General features: G+C 31.7%; 3 protein-coding genes across 3 annotated transcripts; all 3 read right to left on the minus strand.

Moving 5' to 3' along the window:
- Positions 1 to 3,253, minus strand: RAD51 (RAS associated with diabetes protein 51). The gene is made up of 8 exons (XM_085735469.1): positions 2,876 to 3,253; positions 2,546 to 2,690; positions 1,936 to 2,046; positions 1,738 to 1,829; positions 1,160 to 1,254; positions 966 to 1,079; positions 573 to 702; positions 1 to 365 (listed from the first exon to the last, which is right to left on the minus strand). The coding sequence occupies exons 1-8, from the start codon at positions 2,966 to 2,968 to the stop codon at positions 120 to 122; spliced, it is 1,026 nt and encodes a 341-aa protein (XP_085591595.1). The 5' UTR covers positions 2,969 to 3,253; the 3' UTR covers positions 1 to 119.
- A 1,180-nt stretch (positions 3,254 to 4,433) lies between these two features.
- On the minus strand, positions 4,434 to 6,728 carry LOC146902877 (Plant invertase/pectin methylesterase inhibitor superfamily). Its single transcript, XM_085732428.1, has 3 exons — positions 5,628 to 6,728; positions 5,365 to 5,525; positions 4,434 to 5,266 (listed from the first exon to the last, which is right to left on the minus strand). Exons 1-3 carry the CDS (start codon positions 6,560 to 6,562, stop codon positions 4,575 to 4,577), a joined length of 1,788 nt encoding a protein of 595 aa, XP_085588554.1. The 5' UTR covers positions 6,563 to 6,728; the 3' UTR covers positions 4,434 to 4,574.
- Positions 6,729 to 8,805: 2,077 nt separating this feature from the next.
- Positions 8,806 to 11,087, minus strand: LOC146902878 (putative pectinesterase/pectinesterase inhibitor 12). Its single transcript, XM_085734850.1, has 2 exons — positions 10,037 to 11,087; positions 8,806 to 9,655 (listed from the first exon to the last, which is right to left on the minus strand). Exons 1-2 carry the CDS (start codon positions 10,947 to 10,949, stop codon positions 8,961 to 8,963), a joined length of 1,608 nt encoding a protein of 535 aa, XP_085590976.1. The 5' UTR covers positions 10,950 to 11,087; the 3' UTR covers positions 8,806 to 8,960.
- Between the last annotated feature and the right edge of the window lie 7,538 nt (positions 11,088 to 18,625).

An 18,625-nucleotide genomic window follows, 5' to 3' on the forward strand; every position in this document is an offset into this window, starting at 1 on the left:
TTATTGCAGAATTAGACACTAGATACTTGCAAATCATCTTTTACAATTACAACTAGCAAAAGGAAAAAAATCAAACAAAAAAATTATATCATTCAAGGTTCAGACAATGCTAAAATTGGTCAGTCTTTAACATCCGAAACCCCTTCGCCTAAAATCTGAAACCTTGCTTCGGCTTCAGCCAAACAAGGAGAACTAATCACTTTACAGATTCGCTCTTCCCCTCTTCCTTTCCTGAGAGCTAACCTTGTCGTGGTTGCATGAGCCATAATGTTGCCACCAATTGGCTTGGTTTGGGGTCCAGCAAACATTGCAGAACCGTCAACTTGTGAAACTACTTGGTTTGTTAAGACAACAGCCACACCAAACTACAATTACACAATCAAAACAAGTTATTAGCTCCAAACTGATTATGTTTATATGTTTACTAAGAGAACTCAAACATAGTCCTAAATTTACTATCCTAAGCAATATCTTAATCAGCTTATAATCTTAAAAGAAGATATATTTTTTTTTTGAACAAGATCTTAAAAGAAGATATTATGTGCATTACAATAGTGACATGGACTTTTTACCTCATCTGCTAATTTCTGAAGGCTTCTCAGGAATTTCGCTAAATGCATTTGCCGGGCTGAAAGCTCCCCTCTTCCGGAAAAATCTGTCCTATAGAGAGCAGTAGCACTGTCTATTATCATTAGAGCAAACCTGCATATAAGCCATCAAAATGTAAGCCTCAAAAACAATTTCAATATCTGAAGAACATCACCAAATTCAGATCAACCATCACTAGTATAAAAAAATCTTACAATACAACGCAAGGCATAATAAATGGTAAAAAATAAAACCTAGCCTGTTTAACTGGTAATAATGCTAGTCTGTGATTAGCTAAGATGATAAAGCCATATTATAACCTTGGCAATTGCCAGATCTAAACAATACTGAGCAAAAGGAACCAGCAAAAGTCATACCTTGTTTCCACCATCATTGAAGCTGCTTCAAGTAGAAGCCGTGACTGATGATCAGTGTTATACGCTCTAGCATAAGCGACATTTTCCAATACATCAGGACCATTCAGTCCAAACCTGTCGTATTAAGGAACATAAATATTGAATGGACATTTAACAGAAACAGGACAGTAAAATGATATAAAGAGTCATTATACCTATCTGCTATCTGTAAGAGTCGCTGAGGCCTAAATGTTCCCTCGGCATCTATGTACATAGCTTTACCCTCACCTCCTCCTTGATCTAGTGGCAACTACAACATCAACGATGAATTGAATTACTAGGCAATGTTATTAGGCAGTAATGACAAATTGATATGAATAATGAACTTCAACATTTACAAACTGAAAACGTAAGAGAAAGCATTTATTCTGAATGAATATATTCTAATTGCTACAGATAGATCACTGTTATGTCTATTTACATTTCCCCTGGACTATTTTAGTTATTTTGGAACCCAAAAACTTGAATGAACTGTAAGAACACTTTTATTGAGAAAATAAGACAGAATAGGAGAGAAAACTCTCCTCCAAGAATTTCCTCTTCTACAATAGAGTCACTACTTTATTCACAAAAGTTTACAATACTCAATAATGATCTCTATCCTTGTATTCTCCTATATATACAAATACTCAAACTAACTAATTCTCATTTATTCTATCTCCTAACAAGTTACCACTTGGTAGAAAGCACTAGAACAAGAGGTATTGACACAAAAGGGAAACAAACAACATACTTGGCAAGTGACACAGAGAGTGTGACACAACTGAGTCTTCCCAGATCGAAATTCACCATACAACTCGGTGATAGAACCCGTCTCAATTCCACCTGATTGAAACAGCAATATATAAAGTTATTGACACTCAGCAACGAAAATAAGATATCATTTTTCAAACCCACACATAAACAAAGTATTTATGATTGTGAGTCCAACCTTCCAATATCTTGTCAAGCTCTCTTGACCCGGTGGTTATCTGAATAATCGATTCTCGCTGAGCATGAAGCTCACTAGCGCTAGTAAAACCCATAGGCACCAGCTTACCAGCTGTCAATAAACAAACAAAACAAACACCACAGACTCAGAAGACCTTCATCAATGATGGGTATTAAGCAATACTCGAAGAATTACATGAATTGAGTGTTTGGCCAAACAACTTAATAAAGCACTTATAACATAACCATTTATCATATAAGTGGTTATGTATAAGCTATTATTATAACAAAAGATAAAATAAAATCAGATTGTTTCATGAACCATTCTAAAGAGCTTATTAAAATAAGCTGAAAACAGCTTATGGACATGTTATAAGCTATTTAAACTGCCTCACAATTGATTATGTTAATCCAAACAGAGCCTAAAAATAAAGGACCCTGAAAAGAACTTATGTTGTTTTCATGTAAGGACCCTACTAAGTTGAAAAAAGCTTATTGGCATGTCATAAGCTCTTCTAGACAATCGCATAAGTGCTTATGTGAGTAGATAAACTCAAATAAATCAATCCAAATAGACCCTAAAACAAAATTGAAAGTGAATGAATGAATACCTGCTTCAATGATCTTGTCAACCTTGGCATCACTGATACCTTTGATTTGCAAAAGATCTTTCCTAGGAGTATAAGCAACAGATTCAACGGTACAAATACCTGCATCTTTAAGCTTCTTAATGTCAAGTGCCGCTATACCCGATGCCTGAGAATACAATTAAACACAGAACAATCATCAACAACGATAATAGTCAATTGGGTCCTCCATCATCAGAGAAAAAAAGGGTTTTTTTTGCACTTTGAACAATCGGGTCAACCTAAAAAGAAATTAGAAATAATGGGTCACGAAAATTACGAAGAAAAGAGATGAATATAGAGAAACCCATTAACCTGAAGTTGTTCTACGGGTAAAGGACCGTGTTGAATCTCTTCGGTTTCTTGGTCGTGTTGTTGTGCTGTTTTCTCAAGTCGTTGTTGCTCCATGGTTTAAAGATTCGATCTTTTTTCGAAGAGGAATTACGGTGAACAGAAGAAAAAAATAAAAGTGAATTGCGATTTGTACAGTAATTGGGGGTGAAGAAGATGAAGATGAAGATGAAGATTGAAAGAGGGATTCAAAATGCGTCAGAGGCGCGAAAAGTGTTTTCCTTCGCAACTAATAAACCTTTTTTGCTTTATGACGCTACCAAAAAAAAAAGAGAGAGCTACCAACCAAGCTTGCTTCACAAGCTTAGGATATTCATTTTATTCCCAACTAAATTTTAGTTTATTTTTTTTAATATAAATTAATTTCTCCTTGTAATATCATTAAAGTGGAGTGTAGTGTCGTAATTCGACACAATACATAGTTGTTATTGGATATTTGGATGACAGACTAAAATAATTTTACATTATCGGTGAATATACTATTCTTAAAAAAAAAGATATTTAATTTAAAAATATAAAATAAATGTGTTAAGTAATGTGCTAGTGAGATATGATTAATCATCTCTTATTACCACGGAATGCAAGAGTCTCACCCTTTGTCTTGGGAAGCTATGGTTAATTATCTCTTAATACTCACACATAGTTTGTTACATCATTTTTTTTATCACATCTTGAAACAATCATGAAAATATAAGATTTCCAAGATCACATTCTTAAGAAAAAGTTTGTAATATATGAACAATTACTCCTTTGTTCATTTTGGTTAGGATATTATTCCCCTTTTTAGGAAGGTTATTATTCCTTTTGAATTGTAGGTGCGTATAACTTTAAGGATCCTGTTAATCGGGCACATTGATTAATGAATCTAAAACTAGAAAATTTGTTTTAAAAATATAAGCGGTTATTTTTAATCAAGTAATTATTATACCATTTTTAATAAAATCTTGCTTCTTTTGACCGCTTAACCAATGCCCCTAGGACATTTTTAACATTCTCCTTACTTTATCTATGTATAATTTGCTAAATGAGTGAGACTCCTTTGTTATTCATTTTAGAAAAAGTTTGCAATCCATGAACAAACACTCCTTTATTAATTTGATAATTTGATTTAGGTTAGATTTATGTTATAGGATATTAGTTTTCTCTTGTGGATAATTTGTTAATTCTCCACAAACTTTGTATTTATAGCATTTCATGTGCTCATTTATTACTTTTTTAATCAATGTGAAATGAATAGAGTTTTCTCTCTATTGACTTATCAAAATTAATTTTTTTCTGTAAGATCAACCTTGATATCTTTGATCCAGTAATTTGTAACTGTAACAGTAAGAACATAAAATTGCACGTATATAAAAGTCTATATTTACTTGAACATTTGTCATTTGGTGATCATACCAAAACAATCCTAAGCAAGTTTTTTATTAATCCATTATAATTAGTTAATTATTTTACAATATGAAAATTAAACCTTTTTAAGGATAATACCAAAGGTAAAAAAAGAAAAGAAGAAAAAGAAAAAGGATTACAAATAATCCCAGTCAAAATCATTAACTTGAAACATGTGGATTATTACCACTAATAATTATGTTTCACATGTACTCATTGGTTGAATCATGAAACAAACTCACTGAATCAATAATGAAGCAACCAACCAAAATCATTTTTATTTGTACAATCCAAGCTGTGAAGGTACACCTGAGTTTTGAACCCATGTACCTGTCAAGTATGTTCCTACAGTCCATTTACTAGCTTCTGCTTTGTTAATAACTTTGAAAGTAGGCCACTTAACTCTAGCAGTAGTACTAGCACCAGGTCCAGTGTTAGCATACTCAGCATAATACAATGTACTTAAAGCAAAGTTTCCATTCCAAGGTGACCATCCCTCAGGGCTAATAAAATCACCAATTTCACTTTCCATAACAATTGTTCTTGAAAATTGCTTCCAAGGTCTACCAAGGTAACTTTTTACTGTGGCTTTAACAGGAATCAATGCATCATCAGCTTTAATTGTACATTTATGTAGAACAATTGCTGTATTTTGTTTGTTGTCCAATCTTCCTTGTGCTGTCACCGCGTTACTTTGACCTACACTTGGTTTTTTAACAACCAAGATGCAGTTTTGGAATATAACGGCTGCGTCACCAAAGATGAAATCGATTGTTCCTGTTATGATGCAGCTACGGAAGAATTGTCTATGTGCCACTGTGTATAGTGTGTCTTGGAATCCTTCAAAACGGCAGTTGGCAAACACAGCACGGTCTGCTTGGACTCTAGCTGCCACTGCTTGATGTCCTTCAGGACCAGCTGTGTTTCTGAATCCCATTGCTAGACCCAAAAATCCTTCTCCTAGCACCACTGCATATATAGAAAAATAATTCATCAATACAATCTATTTTGAATGATTAAAAATCACTTTTTATATTAATCGAGATCAATTAGTTTTAGACTTTTACCAAAACTTGCGGTGTTGACGGTCGTGACTCCATCCCTAAAGTTTTTACTACCAGTGATGATACTCTTCTGTGATCCATCACCATATATTGTTATATCTTTCATTTTATCTGTTATTGTCACTACCTCATCGTACACTCCTTCTTTAACATAAATCACATACCTGCATAAATATATTAAAAAATTATACATACCATGCAGTGATTTGATATGATGTAAAGTTTTACATTGTCAGTGCATAAAAATGAATCTAATATAAATATACCTTCCACGGAAGTTTGGAGGGATGGCGGCCAAAGCTGCAGAAATGGTTCTAAAGTTACCACTGCCATCTTTAGCAACAACGACATTAGGTTTAGGTCTAATATCAGCAGCCTTCAACACCCTTCTCTCTTCAGATTGAATCCATGAAGGAATACCTTCAGAATCCATAGAAGCAACAGGAGAGTTATCAGACAACAACATACGGGGGGCCCCCATTGTCTGCAATGAAGAAAGGAATGTAGAAACCTGAGACACAATAGCAAGAGAATTGCTAACAAATTCCCTAGAACCCTGAAACAATTTCTGAAGATCAGTCTTCAATTTTCCATCGGGAAAACCATCAACGCAAGTTTCTTGGAAAGTGATAACAGCACTTAACCAACTGTTCAAGTCAGGTGTTTTTGAAGAAAGTTTTTTCATGTCAGCTTCACTAAGTTGATCAATAGAGGTAGCTAAATCATCCTTAGCGTATTGAATCATCTCTTTACAATCCTCAAATGCAGCTTTCTCTTCTTTCGTATTAAATTTGAATGAGTTTGTTTTGTTGAAGGCTTTGTTAACCTCATCCTCTACAGTTTTAAGATAAACTTTGAGAAGGTCTTTAGGGTGTTGAAGTTTAGGATCCTTTTCCACTGCTTTGTTAAGAGGTCCTTCACATTTTTCTTTGTAATCTGCAGAACTGCATACCAATTTCACTACCTTTTCTGAATGTGCAACATGTTTGCTACCACTAGCGGTAGTGTCTTCGGTTTGACGGCTACCACCACCACCACCACCAAAAGGACTGTATTTTGTGGTGGCAACAAAGAATGCGCAACCTATGAGACCGACGAAGACAACGGAAGAAATAACTCCAATGATGATCCTTTTCCTCATTTGTGCTCTCTTCTCACTTTTTCGTCGTTCATTGATGAGGTCGAAATCTTGAAACGCCATTTTTGAAAGAAAATTATTTGTTCTAAGGCAGAGGAGTCTCTGCCTTAGGTATAATCTTCACTCCAGTCACGGGAAAAAAAAGATGGAAATAGAAAGGTTGTGATCAAAGGAGGGTTAGTTTCAACTCCTTATGAACTAATTCTGTTTCATCAACTGCAATTTTAATATTGTTTTTCTGCAAGGAGAAACCAATATTAACAGTGGATGAGAGATCTTTTAGGTGTTCTAATCTTAGAAAGAAAAAAAAAAAGTGGTCAATGTTGTTCCAAATTAATAATAGCAAGCTTATGTTGTTCAATTGTAAGCTTATTTGCCGCAAAATCTTCATACCCTTCACAATGTAACAATAACTTTCAATATCCTTCTCTCTTTTTTCTAAGCAGCTAAAATTAGAATGGAAAAAAAAAAAACAAGGATTAAAAAGTTATTGATATATCATCACAAAAGTAATTAATAATTTGTTTATTTTTATCTTAGTTATTTTAATTCACTCTTAGCTTCCTCCTAAAAATATGACTAGGATTATGTATGTTCATTTTACATCCTGATCCTAAATTTCAGTGAAAACTTCAACATATTAGAAAAACTTGTCTAAAATTACCTTGTATTTTTTTTAGCAGCCTTGGCATTATTGTTCTCTCTTCAAGACAAACACATGCACTATCTATAGCAAGTTCTTTTAGGATTTTGATTCTATGCATTCATGCAATCACACAGTTGCTGACATGATCCGTCAGATCAAAATCGAATGAGTCGTATTTAAACTTTTTATTCTAAAGTCAAATATGAATGTCAAACCGTTTAAAAATGTTAAATGCATGACCCCCTGACAATACTAATCATTTTGAAACAATTTTTGTCAATACTATAATAGTGACATAACTACAACCAATATTATAAAATTGAATATTGCTTATCAAATAACACTTCAGAAATAATAACCACACACCTTTTCATGTTTAGTTAGCCACTGATTGGTCAAATGTTATATTTCAATGCATTATTTTTTTTTTACATATAGATATCCTTTGTAAGAAAATAACAATGCACTATAAATTTTAAACTTTTACATCACTCAATCAAACTAAAACATTAAAATCAACCATGCATTTTCTTTTAACATTAGTAAAGACTAGGTGGAAGCAAACAGACTAAAGCTGCATACTTTTTCTCTCTTTAGAAACTAGACTTAGGTGGTTTGGGCATGTAGAGAGAAGACATGTGGATTCTGTAGTAAGGAGAGTTGATCAGATGGAGGGGAGTCAGATCACTATAGGCAGGGGTAGACCTGGAAAAACTATAAGAGATGCTATTAGGAAGGATCTAGAGATAAATGAGTTGGGGAAAGACATGACTTTTGATAGAACACTATGTCGTCGTTTGATTTTTGTAGCTGACTGCACTTAGTGGGATAAGGCCTGGTTGTTGTTTATGTAATGTTTTTGTAAAATTGTTACACTTTCATTTATTTACAACTTTTTTTAATCTTCGTGAAATAACCTAAAATGACATTCAATATGAGACGTAGGAGTACTTGTTGAGTTTCTGCATACTTATGTTAGTCTTAAAACATTATTCCTTCCCTTTGAAAAACTTGAGAAGTTCTTCTGTTGATGTATGCTTTTGATAGTATCATGATATTAAAATAGTTGCCAACCTCTCTGGTAACTATGATCTGATGGCAGGCGTTGAAGATCGTCTTGGAAACAACTTTATGAAGAGAATCAGGAAGGAAGGGTTCATTGAGTAGAAGACTAAGTCAGGTAACCGTCCATTTAATCAGCCATGTTTTCAAATACCTAACTTGGAGTAGAAGAATCTATTTGAACCCTCAAATTTGCGAATTTAGTACCATAGTTTTATCGAATCTGAACATCATTCAATTTAGTCTTCTTCCAAATTTAGTACCATAGTTTTAACGGTTTTATGTTTGTCTTGATTTAGGAAAAAACATTAAGCTCAATATGCAAGTATTTCATTGGTTTGATGAATACTCACTGCAGGAACTAGATTGATCTACGTTCTTTAATTTAAGGGGCTATAATTTGATATTTCATAAGTTTGACAAACTGAATCGTTGGACCCTTACAATTTCAATGACCAAAAATGTCGATGTACTCAATTTTGATAAATTACAAAGGCGTGCTTAAACGCCTCTTTTACTAGTCACTTAGGTTATTGAATATGTATTTCGTTAGTTAGTTTAGTCATCAAATAACTTACAAAAAATATACTTAGAGATGTATTTGTAATTTCGATTTATTTGATGACTACATATAGACAGGCGGTATTCTTATTTAGGGACCAAAATGATCATTTACTTTTTTACGTTACATTAGTAGAGTGAAGACCAGGCAGAACAAATATGCTAAAGCTATATTCCTTGTTATTTCTGTGATCAAATCCCATCATCATAAGGAAAAGAAGTAGAACCAATCCAAGCATCACCAATAATAAACTCTGAAACAGTGAAATTATTTGCACTATCAAAATCCATTAAATGATACCCTAACCATTTCACTCGGTTATCCGTCCCAGAACCAGGTCCATAATTTGCAAACTCACCATAATACAAAGTGTCCAACCCTTTATCATCATCAGAAGACCACTTAGTCCATCCCATTGGATCAATGAACACATCAACGTAAGATTCAATGAAAACAGTCCTAGAATAAACCCTCCAAGGCCTTCCAAGGTAACTCTTCATGTTGTTAAAGTTGTTATACAAATCAGTAGTAGCTAAAATCGAACAGTTTTGGATTGAAATGCCAGTGTCTTCATCAGGTGAATCTCTTGACTGTGCAGTGATGACAGTGTATTGGTTAGGTAATGGCATTCTTGATATAATGTTACATGCCTGTAAAACTACTGCTGCATTTCCAAATATGTAATCTATTGTCCCAAAAATGTCACACTCTCTATAGAATTGTCTAAATGAGTGAACATAAAGTGTGTCTTGGTAACCATACATTGCACATTTGTAAAAAGCTGTTATGTCTGCATTCACTCTTAATGCAACTGCTTGATGCTTCTCTGGTCCTGCCTTGTTCTCAAAAGCTATATCACGTGCCAGAAAACCTTCACCAGAAACCGCTGACAGAAAAAAAAAATAAGGGACAAATTTCATTAAAACTTTGCAATTTTAGAGATCGTTTTGACATATCGATGATATGAGGGACTACATTGACACAATACTATAATTTCAAGGACTACTTTGAATATTTACTCAATTGTGAGAATAACAACGGACTTCTGACCAGGCTTTCTAAGAAACCAAAATACCTATTACTATCCAAAAATTGAGACATTATTTATATAGGTCATATCTCTTTTGTATATCCAACATTTACTCAATTGACTCAATTTCTAACGAATAAAGGACTAGCCGGTGACACATGAATTTCAACTGTTACAAGTTATATTAGCTACATTAAAACTTAATATAGTCTAAAAAATAAAGTGTTAAATGATTACCTAAAGTTGCAGATCTGAAGGTGGTCCATCCATCAACATCACTTCTATTGGCAGTAATGACAGTGAGATCACTTCCATCACCAAGTAGAACAATATTGGTTTTATTGCTTGAGATTTCAACATTTTCCTCGTATATCCCTTCTTTCACATAGATTATTATCCTAGCATAGCTGTTATTTGGAGCAAAGTCAATGGCTTCATTAATGGTGCTAAAGTTTCCAGTTCCATCTGCAGCCACAACAATCACATTGTCGGTGCTTTGTAAGAACCTGCGGTGATTTTTGCTTGACAACCACATGAGAGAATCCATTAAACGCCGGTTTCCATGTCCTTTAGAAGCTCTTACCTCAGGCTTAGGAAACATTGACAGAGAATTACTAACATGCTTGTAAGTGTTGATCACTGAATCAACTAATACTTGCTTCATTGTACCCGAAGCAGAATCTAAGCTTTCTAAACATGTGTTCTTGTTGGTAAGGGCTGCACTGAGATAAGTTCTTGCATCAACTAACTTTCTATATTTTGATGAATGAATTCCAGATAATGATCTTTTTAGTGAAGATAAGGTAGACTGTTGAAGTTCTTTGCAATCTTGTATAGCTCCTCTTTTGTTCTCTATGATGTTTGAGTGAGCATTGTTGAATTGATTAGATAGCTTTGTGGTTTCAGATATTGATACTTGGAGGGAATGAAGAAGGATGTTAATGATGTTTGGATTTATGTTTATTGAGATTGATAGCTTTGATGAATTGAAGCAAACTTCAGGGTATGGAGTAGTTCTGCAGAAGGATTTTATTGAAGAGATTTTTGCATGCAATGTTGTTGTGGAAGAAGTGGTGTTGTTGAAAGCTAAAGTGTGTGAATGGAAGATTGTTAAGAGAAGAAGAAAGAGTTTAGAAGATAAATTAGCCATGAATTAAGTTGTATAATAAGAAATATTTTTGTTGAAATGTATTCACATTTCACAGGTTTGAGAATTTTAGTACTTTGATTAATTCACTCCTTTAAATAATGTACTCTATGGACATTGATTAGGGTGTGACTATACAATATACTGATTTTCATAGAATTATGCTTTAGGTGAGTCACATGTTTTGTTTTTACATGAAGACCAGCTTGTTATTATTTCCAAAAGGAATCATAGAAGCTAAGACTGAAGGAAAAAAATCTATAGGAACGATCTTTTGAGTTGACTAAGTTGTGGTAGAAAATTACACTAGTATATATATGAAGATACGGTAGACTAAAAGACATTGGATTTGGCTCCTATTTGGTCATTTTTTTTTTTTTATAGGTAGTATAGAGAAAATAATGCAAGGTTCGGTGCACAACATAACAATTGCTATAATCCAAGGGGTCTCAGTAAGTTGACAGTTTCAATTTGAGTTCAAAACTTCAATTCAATCACTGGATTTCTAGGACAATTTTGAGCTCCTAATCTAATTGATAAAGAATATCAAGCAACTTGTTGAAAAGACACTGCTAGCTGGTTTAGTAAAACTATAAAAGAAAGTATTTATATTTTGAAGAGCAGATCAGTAATAATTTTTAAATGAAATGTTTCTTAAATAATACTCCTTCCGGTCCTATATATAAGACAAAATTGGATCAACAAAAGTTAATGTATGTGGTTCAAAAATTTGACCCGATACATCAACTTTTATTGACACAACTTTCTCTTATATATAAGAGAAGAGGGAGTAGTATATTTATTAGTTGGTTAACAATGTCCTTAGATTATATATGGTCATATCCTAAACAAAATACGCGTGATTGATCATATGCTGCTCCACAAAGTCACTTTATATCCACAGTTTTTTGGTTTGTGATTGTAATTAATTGTTGTTAATTTATCCAGACTTTTTCTTGGGATATATTTTTTTAATGGGCATTTTCTGAGGCTATAATTTAGCATTTTCTTATGTTAATTGTTGTTAACATACTTAATTGTGACACCTATGCAGTATGCAGGCGGTAGGTACGACACGGTAGATAGCAGTGGGTGTAATAAACTATAGGGTAGTGTTAACTTGTGCCTTAGGGCACATGTTAAGAACTCCAAAAGAAGAAATATTCTATAAAATTTTGTGCATTGAATTCATTAAAAAGTTAAAGATTAAATGAAATGCACACATTCCAATACATTATTTCTATATTTGATTCCTTAACTTGTGCCTTAAGGGCACAAGTTAACATTTCCCTAAACTATAATTTGACGCAACTTGAGCTAAATCAGTGTATTCAAGTCACGATGTGCCGGTCCAAAGAGCCGGTCCAAAGAGTCTGCCAAAATTGAATCCCGTGATATTAACTAATGTTTTTGAGTTATTTAAAGGAACTTAACAAAGGTTTAACTCAACTTGTATTGTATGTATCCTTGGAAAAGTCATTACCCGTTCACTATCTTACACTTACTACCATGTCTTACCAACTGTGATACGTTATTTACACTTAATATACTACGCTTTCATAATCATGAACTAAGCTTATCTTAACATTCGTTCGTACATTGCTCTGCAACTAGAGGTGTCAATAGAGCCCCAAATTTCAAAGCCCACTTAAAAAAGCCCCCATCAAGCCCACTAAATTAAAGCCCCCTAATTGAAAAGAATTATTTGGGGTCAAGCCCACTATAAAATCTATTTATTTGTGGGCCTAATAAAGCCCCATATTATAATTTTTTTCTTAACAGTTTATTTATGCAAAATAGCTTATTCGAAATAGTTTATTTATGCAAAACAACTTATTAGAATGACTTTTTAAAAACCGCTTATTCAAAACAACTTATGTATGCAAAACAGCTTATTCCGATCTCATTTTAAAAAACAACTTATTCAAAACAGCTTAATTATGCAAAACAGCTTATTCGAAACAACTTATTTATACAAAACAGCTTATTTGTGCAAAACAGCTTATTCAAAACAGCTTATTTATACAAACAGCTTATTCCGATTTCATTTCAAAAAACAACTTATTCAAAACAATTTATTTATGCAAAACAGCTTATTCGAAACAACTTATTTATACAAAACAGCTTATTTGAGCAAAACAGCTTATTCAAAACAACTTATTTATACAAAACAGCTTATTCCGATTTCATTTTTAAAAAACAAACTATTCAAAACAACTTATTTATGCAAAACAACATATTTATGCAAAACAACTTATTCAAAACAGCTTATTTATGCAAAACAGCTTATTCCAAACAACTTATTTATACAAAATAGCTTATTTGTGCAAAACAGCTTATTCAAAACAACTTATTTATACAAAACAGCTTATTTGTACAAAACAGCTTATTCAAAACAGCTTATTTATACAAACAGCTTATTCCGATTTCATTTCAAAAAACAACTTATTCAAAACAATTTATTTATGCAAAACAGCTTATTCGAAACAACTTATTTATACAAAACAGCTTATTTGTGCAAAACAGCTTATTCAAAACAACTTATTTATACAAAACAGCTTATTCCGATTTCATTTTTAAAAAACAACCTATTCAAAACAACTTATTCAAAACAGCTTATTTATGCAAAACAGCTTATTCCAAACAACTTATTTATACAAAATAGCTTATTTGTGCAAAACAGCTTATTCAAAACAACTTATTTATACAAAACAGCTTATTTGTGCAAAACAGCTTATTCAAAACAGCTTATTTATGCAAAACAGCTTATTCGAAACAACTTGTTTATACAAAACAGCTTATTTGTGCAAAACAACTTATTCAAAACAACTTATTTATACAAAACAGCTTATTCCGATTTCATTTTAAAAAACAACTTATTCAAAACAACTTATTTATGCAAACCAACATATTTATGCAAAACAACTTATTCAAAACAGCTTATTTATGCAAAACAGCTTATTCGAAACAACTTATTTATACAAAATAGCTTATTTGTGCAAAACAGCTTATTCAAAACAACTTATTTATACAAAACAGCTTATTTGTACAAAACAGCTTATTCAAAACAGCTTATTTATACAAACAGCTTATTCCGATTTCATTTCAAAAAACAACTTATTCAAAACAATTTATTTATGCAAAACAGCTTATTCGAAACAACTTATTTATACAAAACAGCTTATTTGTGCAAAACAGCTTATTCAAAACAACTTATTTATACAAAACAGCTTATTCCGATTTCATTTTTAAAAAACAACCTATTCAAAACAACTTATTTATGCAAAACAACATATTTATGCAAAACAACTTATTCAAAACAGCTTATTTATGCAAAACAGCTTATTCCAAACAACTTATTTATACAAAATAGCTTATTTGTGCAAAACAGCTTATTCAAAACAACTTATTTATACAAAACAGCTTATTTGTGCAAAACAGCTTATTCAAAACAGCTTATTTATGCAAAACAGCTTATTCGAAACAACTTGTTTATACAAAACAGCTTATTTGTGCAAAACAGTTTATTCAAAACAGCTTATTTATACAAAACAGCTTATTGCGATTTCATTCTAAAAAACAACTTATTCAAAACAATTTATTTATGCAAAACAACATATTTATGCAAAACAGCTTATTCAAAACAGTTTATGTATGCAAAACAACTTATTTGAAACAACTTATTTATACAAAATAACTTATTTGTGCAAAACAGCTTATGAAGATCACTTTTTTTTAAAACCGCTTATTCGAAACAACTTATCTATGCAAAACAGCTTATTCAAAATAGCTTATTTATGCAAAACAGCTTATTATGATCTTATTTTAAAAAACAACTTATTCAAAACACCTTATTTTTTTAATAAAAAAAACAGCTTATTTATGCAAAAACAGCTTATTTGTGCAAAACATCTTATTTATGCAAAACAACTTATTCAAAACATCTTATTTATGCAAAACAGCTTATTACGAATAAGCTGTTTTTTGCATAAATAAGCTGTTTTGCACAAATAAGCTGTTTTGAATAAGTTTTTTTTGTATAAATAAGTTGTTTCGAATAAACTGTTTTGCAAAATAAGCTGTTTTGTATAAACAAGTTGTTTCGAATAAGCTGTTTTGCATAAATAAGCTGTTTTGAATAAGTTGTTTTGCATAAATATGTTGTTTTGCATAAATAAGCTGTTTTGAATAAGCTGTTTTGCACAAATAAGCTGTTTTGTATAAATAAGTTGTTTTGAATAAGCTGTTTTGCACAAATAAGCTATTTTGTATAAATAAGTTGTTTCAAATAAGCTGTTTTGCATAAATAAGCTGTTTTGAATAAGTTGTTTTGCATAAATAAGTTGTTTTGAATAAGTTGTTTTTTAAAATGAAATCGTAATAAGCTATTTTGTATAAATAAGGTGTTTTGAATTAAAAAAAAACTTTAAAAAAAAAACTTTAAAAGAAAATGTTTATAGAAATTTTGGGGCTTGGGGACTTTTGATTTGTGGGCTTGCATGAATGTGGGTCTTTTAATCTTGTGGATTTTTAAGCCCCATTACTATGTGGGCTGGGGCCAAAACTTCAAGGCCCCATGATATTGACACCTGTATCTGCAACTTCCCTCGAGTTTGGGTGTACTCAAGAGAGAGTTATGCGAACAAATTTAATACAATCATCTTATAACAAATTAATATAGCAAAAATTGGGAATAATATGAAATTGTTATGTCTTTCTTTTAACAAGTCCTGTGAAATTGAATAAGTCTTACCTTGGAAAACCTAGTCCAATCCATCAGCCATCTAAAGTATTAGTTCATCAAGGTGTAGTAAGGGAAAAATCGACAAATACTCGTCCAAACATAATGGTTATATGTATCCAAAAAACAAACAGTTTTGGCTTTCACCAATATACCAAGAAGAAACTATCTTCATTTTTTTTATTTCCTACTTCCATATAATTAAAACAGATAAATATATAGTCTTACATTTTTTTCTCCTTTAACCTCTATATCTTAAGTTTCTCATTATCTCCTGCTAGCTTTAACTTAACTAACTATTAAATAACCCCAATTGGAGAAGACTCTTCTCAAATCATTCCCAAACCACCTAAGACAAGATTTTATAATTTTTCTACGATGAGAGAACTGCCCTAATTTTCTCTCTAATGGCTGTATGCCTAATCTTTTATATATTGTGATATATAACCTAACCACTGTGAAATAAAATAAAATAAAATGAAAACTCATTCTCTGAAGGAAAACATAAACTGGGACAGAGATATTAGGAAAACACTTTTTTCGTTGTTCAAGTGAGAAAGTGTAAAGCGTTTTCCTAATACTCCCTCGTTTCACCTAATAAATTCCACAGAAATCCAGTTAAGTCAAATATCAGTAGCTATAGATATATTTCGGAAAGTAGAAGGAACAGTGGTGGCTCCAGGAAAAAACTCTAACAACACCACCAATATTTTCCTGTATACCTTTAATTGACAAGCCATGCTTTCCAACTACAGAGGAATTAGTATTTGGCACGAATGAAAAGAGCAGAAGAAGCATACAGCATTTCCGTAAAAATAATTATGCATTAATCATAGAGGACAATACTCCAAAATTTCAACAAGATATGACATTCATTCACATTCATTGATAACAAAATTACTAATTACAAGGCTATACATAGTGTTTCTACTTACTTAATTTTAATAAGTTTCTTTCTGTTTTTATGCTCTTGCTTCTTCTTCTTCTTCTTCTTCTTCTTCGATTTGTGCTTTGAGTTTCCCTATTCTTCAAAACATCATCTCTCATATATATCCTCCTTGATCAAAACATCATTTTCCTTCCCTTTCTTGTCATTGTAGGTAGGTTTGATAATAATAATAATAATAACCACCTTCGAGTTTTCCTTTCCATTACTTTTCATATTCATTTTATAAACTCACGGGTGTCTTTCACATTATGAAGACACCAACATAAAAATCAAGAAAATCACAGTCGGTTGTAGCTAGAAATATAATATAATAGAATAGAGATTGCAGAACAAAGTAAGTAAGTAAGTAAGTAGAGATTAAAAGAAGATAGAAAATAGATACAACAAAAACAAACCTTTATCAAAGATAATTGGAGCTGAAGGGAGTTCTTGTGGATGATCAGGACTCTGGCGAGAGGGTGAAGATGGTAACAAAATAGTTGAACTTAAGGAAGGGGTCCTAATAACTTGAAGGATTCGTTATAATAATAACTTGAAGGATTCCTTATAAAAGAGTTTATTAACCAATTAAGTTCAACTATTTTGTTCAAATGATTTTTCTATTCAAAAACAAAAGTTTTGAAGAATTTAATTTTTGTTAAGGAATTTTAAATTTCGACATGGATTTTATGTGTATAGTTTATAATTATAATATTTATCAATGTCAAGGAAGAACAAAAATTTATTCAACCCCTGCGAACAAAGACACATAAATTCTTACATTTTAGAAATATTCATAAAGTTTAGGTCAATAATTTTTTAGAAACTACTATGTGATTTATAAAATGAAAAATGAAACAACTACGTACAAAGACGAAAAACACAAAGTGATTCAAAATCACTCATCTCCCCGACGAATAGAGGACGAAAAAGAGTATTTAGAGAGATATTATAACTTCTCTATTTGAAAAATTAGGGTCTCGGAAAATATTTTGTAAGTATAGATAATATATTTTTAGTAGATCTGCTGCTTTTTAGCCTTTGCTTACACATGTGATAAGCACACACCCAAAAATAAAATGATATTTATGACGTTTTTTTACTTTTTGTTGCAAGGATGTCCTTAAATACTAGAGAAGCGTGAACAAAGAACTCAATGTCTGAAGAAGCACCAAGTTTGACCATGAAATCAATACAAGTCTACAAATCTTTGATGTCTTGTGGACGATGCGGAAGAGATAATTCACATGCAACAAATATTTTCTGTCTTGTGGACGATGCAGGAGTGACAACATACTTATAAAATTTGTTAACTGTGGAGATGAATCAGGAGTGACAACATACTTATAAAATTTGTTAACTGTAGAGGCTCATGTCCTTAGCAAGAGTTATTCGTTGATGAATGATAAAATACTGCATGGAGGATGTGAGTTGAAATTCAAATGAAACCTGAAAAGCCAACACACTAAGCACCATTAGACCTTCGAATGATACCACCAAAAACAAGACGAGAATTATTGCCATAATTTTTTTTATAAGTTCATTTGTAAATGTCAATTTAAAATAATAATAAAATGATTAAATGGTTTTCCAAGAATACATATAACCATATAATTAAATATTAGTTTGTTTATTATCCTTTAAAAAATTAGAATTTTTCATTCGTTAACTTAAAAAAAAAGCGCTTTTTATATTAAAAAATATTATCTGAAAATTGTTTTAAATTAAAAAAAATCGTTTTTAATAGTTTCTCATCAAAATAATTCTCAATAAATTCTTACAATAAACAAATACAAAATAATTTCAGCTATTTTTAAATAAAAAAAAATCTCAAAATTACAACTATATTCAAACTCTTATGAGCCTGAAATTACAATTGAATGGTTACAAGCATCTCCACTATGCATTGTACTACCTTGCGGTCCATGCCTAATATACAAACTTCTCTAAGAAATTAAATTTTGCCAAATTCATTTGTCATTGCTCAAACCCATCAATGTTTTTTTGGTT

Source organism: Medicago sativa, chromosome 8 (assembly GCF_051527215.1).
Source record: "Medicago sativa cultivar Bolivia chromosome 8, Bolivia_mono, whole genome shotgun sequence".
Classification (NCBI taxonomy): domain Eukaryota; kingdom Viridiplantae; phylum Streptophyta; class Magnoliopsida; order Fabales; family Fabaceae; genus Medicago; species Medicago sativa.